General features: G+C 36.2%; 1 protein-coding gene across 1 annotated transcript; it reads right to left on the bottom strand.

Moving 5' to 3' along the window:
• Positions 1 to 396: 396 nt before the first annotated feature.
• LOC113313568 (60S ribosomal protein L10a) lies at positions 397 to 2911 on the bottom strand. Its single transcript, XM_026562361.1, has 6 exons — positions 2882 to 2911; positions 2602 to 2632; positions 1881 to 2100; positions 1310 to 1475; positions 898 to 1103; positions 397 to 704 (listed from the first exon to the last, which is right to left on the bottom strand). The coding sequence occupies exons 2-6, from the start codon at positions 2604 to 2606 to the stop codon at positions 651 to 653; spliced, it is 651 nt and encodes a 216-aa protein (XP_026418146.1). The 5' UTR covers positions 2607 to 2632; positions 2882 to 2911; the 3' UTR covers positions 397 to 650.
• Positions 2912 to 3793: the final 882 nt, after the last annotated feature.

The following is a 3793-nucleotide window of genomic DNA, read 5'->3' as shown; positions in this document are numbered from 1 at the left end:
CAAAAGAAGAAGTTAGATTCTTAACCATCACAATTCTTCCTACACTATTTACTATAATACTATTCCACCCTTTTAACCGTTTAGTCAGGTTTTTTTTTTATTAGGGGCTCAAAACTTTTTACTTTTGATATGTTAGTAAAAAGTGGAGATTCCGAATATCTACCATTTAAAGGAATAGAGGTCACCCCTAAGATTTGTTTAATTCGGTTTATTTTTTCCGGGTCAGTTTTAGAGCTAAAAAAGACCCCAGATTTACACTACAATGTTTCGATCCACATCAAATGCAATTTTTATCAACAGAAGGAATGCAAGGCTGACACTAATTTCTATTAACACAAATGAAAACTAACCGATACTTTGATTTCCAATCCTGCTTATTTTTCCTTCTAAATGGGATGATAGGAAAGATACCCAATCATGTTTTGATTTTAAATCCATGAAAAATCCACATTCCTCAAATAACACAAAATTTAAGAATCTAGTAATATAGATGAGCAATAAAAACATAATATTCTGGGGTTCTTTCTTTAGATATTTCGCAAAATTTGGACCTCTTGCTGGTTACAACTCTCAAGGTATCTCCTACAGCTAAATCTATAAAAACCACACAATATAGCAGGATCTGCATTCATACTTGGTAAAAACAATGCTTAGAAGATGCGAACTGGCTTGCCCATGGTACTCTTCAAGTATAAGCACCTCACCTGATTCAACAAACATATCGATAAACAATTAAACTTCCCACAATATTTACTACTAAATGCAAATCAGTAAAAAAATGTCTTACTACGCACAGATAATGTCAGCTCATTTTCACAGAAACGAAGATGTGTCAAAACATTCAATACCAACTAGACTGAAAACATGCTTCACGGATCTAAAGATACGAAAACTCACATTTTGCCAATTCTTCTTGAGCAATGAAACTAGAAAATTGACACTAAGCTGGACGTTCTGGAAGATCTGCTTGTCCTCCATTCCAAGGTTACCAACAGCAACACCCATACAAAGCACCTTCTTTAATTGAAACTTAACCATTGCCTTGGTTTCGTTAACCTTGGCCTCCAATGATTCCTGATGCGTCACAAGAGTTGGAAACTTTCCTGCATTATAAAACTCAAAAGCATTAGACAAGCACACTTAGAAATGCCCATGTTACCTGGTATATGCATAAAAAGAAGCACTCGGAATCCAGATTCAACACAAAGAACTTCAAAAAGATGTAGCACCAACAAGATCATATATGAGAAGGTGGCACAAGCAGCATTGATAAATAACAAAGTACGTTTGACTTAATAAAAATACATGCCTGCCTTGTTAAGACCAGGACCAAGGAGACGGGGAATCTGCTTGATAACAGCTTCCGAGGCTAGAAAAGCATGAAATTTCTTTGCAAGCTTCTTGACCAATTTCTTGTTCTTGTTGAGCTTCTTTAGCCCTTCAACATCCATATATTCAAGTCCAATTTTTTGAGCCTGTAATCGAAAGTAGCAAAGTATTATGTTATATATAAAATACACAAATCATTGCCCTCACTGAAGTGTATCAGGTAAAATAACACTCTAAAAGAGTAACCAAAGAATGGGATGAAGACGTAGGCATCATAGAGTCATGAGCTGACTAAGACAGAGCAATGGCTTTCTCAGAAGTCAATATATATGACCCTAATATTATTATAGAGAGGCGGGTCCCAAAGGTCTATGATTGAACTTTGGAGGTTTAGGCTCTTCAAGGATCTATGGATATGGAGACAAACTGATCTTTACACATACCGTATACACCAAGAAAAGTGCAGTACTACACTTGGAAACTTTCAAAACTTAGAAAATAATACAGCATATATTTTTCTAACAGGAAATGCTGAATAGAGCAAAACATACCTCCTCAACATGCTGAGCATCTCCAAGCATACAGACTTTCATCTTAGGTCGAGGAATATGTGGCAACTTCACTGAACCACTGAAACGCTTGTCCTTTTGTGGATCATAGTTCTTAAGACCAATCTGAAGCTCCACTGTTTCAGTGAACTTACGCTTCTTATCCTTAGCTTCTGTACCTATCTGGCTGATTGCCTCCCTCAACACTTCACTCTGAAGCTTACTGTAAAAGGTAAGAATATCAAGTCAGGTCGAAAACTTCAATACTTGATCTAACACCTAGAACTTGATTCTCATTTAAAAAAATAACATATCTCCAAGTATATCACTCAACACCAATCATATGATACAACAAAACTATTTCAGAACCAAGGTTACCGATAAACACTCATTCAGTGTCCATTTAGTGCGATTAGGTTATGAATTCAGCACATTGGCATGTAGGGATTAAGCATAATCAACACAAATGCACACACATTTAGGTCATCAGAACAGCAAACTATGTAGTTTGTTTCTTTCGACATGTAAACTTAAACATTTTATACAGAGGATTGACTTAAGGGTCTCATCTTATAGTCTTCTAACACTCGTATAAAATAGGGTTAGTATAACACAAAACCACACAGGATTCCAAATCAAAATGTGTAAAATACATGGAAACCCTAACTACTGAATCGGAATACAGTACGAGAAGTTTAACTAAAGAAACTCTAATAAAACATACCTCATGGTTTAACCTTTTCCTGATATCTACCCTGTAACCAAAAACAAACATAAATCAAATCAGTAACAGATAATAACACAGTGAATAACGACATTGAATTCAAACAAATCTAACTATCGATAATTTTGAAAAAAAATATAAGGTTTTGGAGAATCAAAATAAAGCTATTAGAGATCTAGCTGCAAATTCATGTAACCTTCTATAAATATTTAACCAAAAAATACCAATCACATAGATTTTACTGAAGATACGAGATAGAGAAAAAGGGAGGAGAACCAACCTGTGTAGGAGAGGAAAAAAATGAAAACCCTGAATTAGGGTTTCTGACTTTTCTTTTTATAGGTTCTCAGAACCTTGGACCTGTTACTTTGGACCTTCTTAAGCCCATATGATAAGTAGTGGCCCATTTACGAAATTAGGAAACCGACTAGACTTGTAAAATTGAGGATTTTCTTGGTCTATTTAAGTAGATGATCACATACTAAATTCAACATCTTTCGCATATAAACCATACACGTCGTGTATTCTCTCTAGCGCACGGTCTCAGTTCTACACAAAGATGGTGTCAAGCAGTAGTAGCAGTACTAGTAGTGTTTATGCGCAGGTTCTGGAGTCCGGTTCGGCATCAAGTAGTAGAAAATCAATGAATCTGGGGTGCCGTTCAGCATCAATTATCATTGGTCCGCGAAAATTTGGGTCTCGATTAGCATCAGGGACTAATAATGTTGCTGGGAATAATAAGCCAGGGATTGGATCAGCACCAAGGACTATCAGGTTTGTTTTTCTTTTGAGGCACATAAAATTTTGGTATTTTCCTAAGACTACTTTGTTGGACGTGGGTTAACTCTTAATTTCTTATTAATTGTCACAGGAAGATAAAGTTGAAGTTGAATTCATCATCAGGATCACAATGCATACTTAAGCAACAAGAGCTGATGAAGTTAATTCAGGAGCATATTACATACCCAAGGAAAATTCAATATACCCTCAGGGGGGAGATGCTCATTTTATATCTGACAACACGATTGGTGTTGCAGACGGCGTTGGTAGTTGGTTCAAGCGTGGGATCGATTCAGGGGAATATTCTCGACAACTTGTGTCCAACTCATTAATCTCAATAATGGAGCAGGTTGCTCATCCAGTGCGAGTTTTAAGAGAAGCATTCTCAAATACAAACGCGCAGGGATCATCA

This window comes from Papaver somniferum, chromosome 9 (genome assembly GCF_003573695.1).
Source record: "Papaver somniferum cultivar HN1 chromosome 9, ASM357369v1, whole genome shotgun sequence".
Lineage (NCBI taxonomy): Eukaryota > Viridiplantae > Streptophyta > Magnoliopsida > Ranunculales > Papaveraceae > Papaver > Papaver somniferum.
The sequence above is the reverse complement of the archived record's forward strand: the minus strand, read 5'-3'. Positions and strand labels throughout refer to the sequence as shown.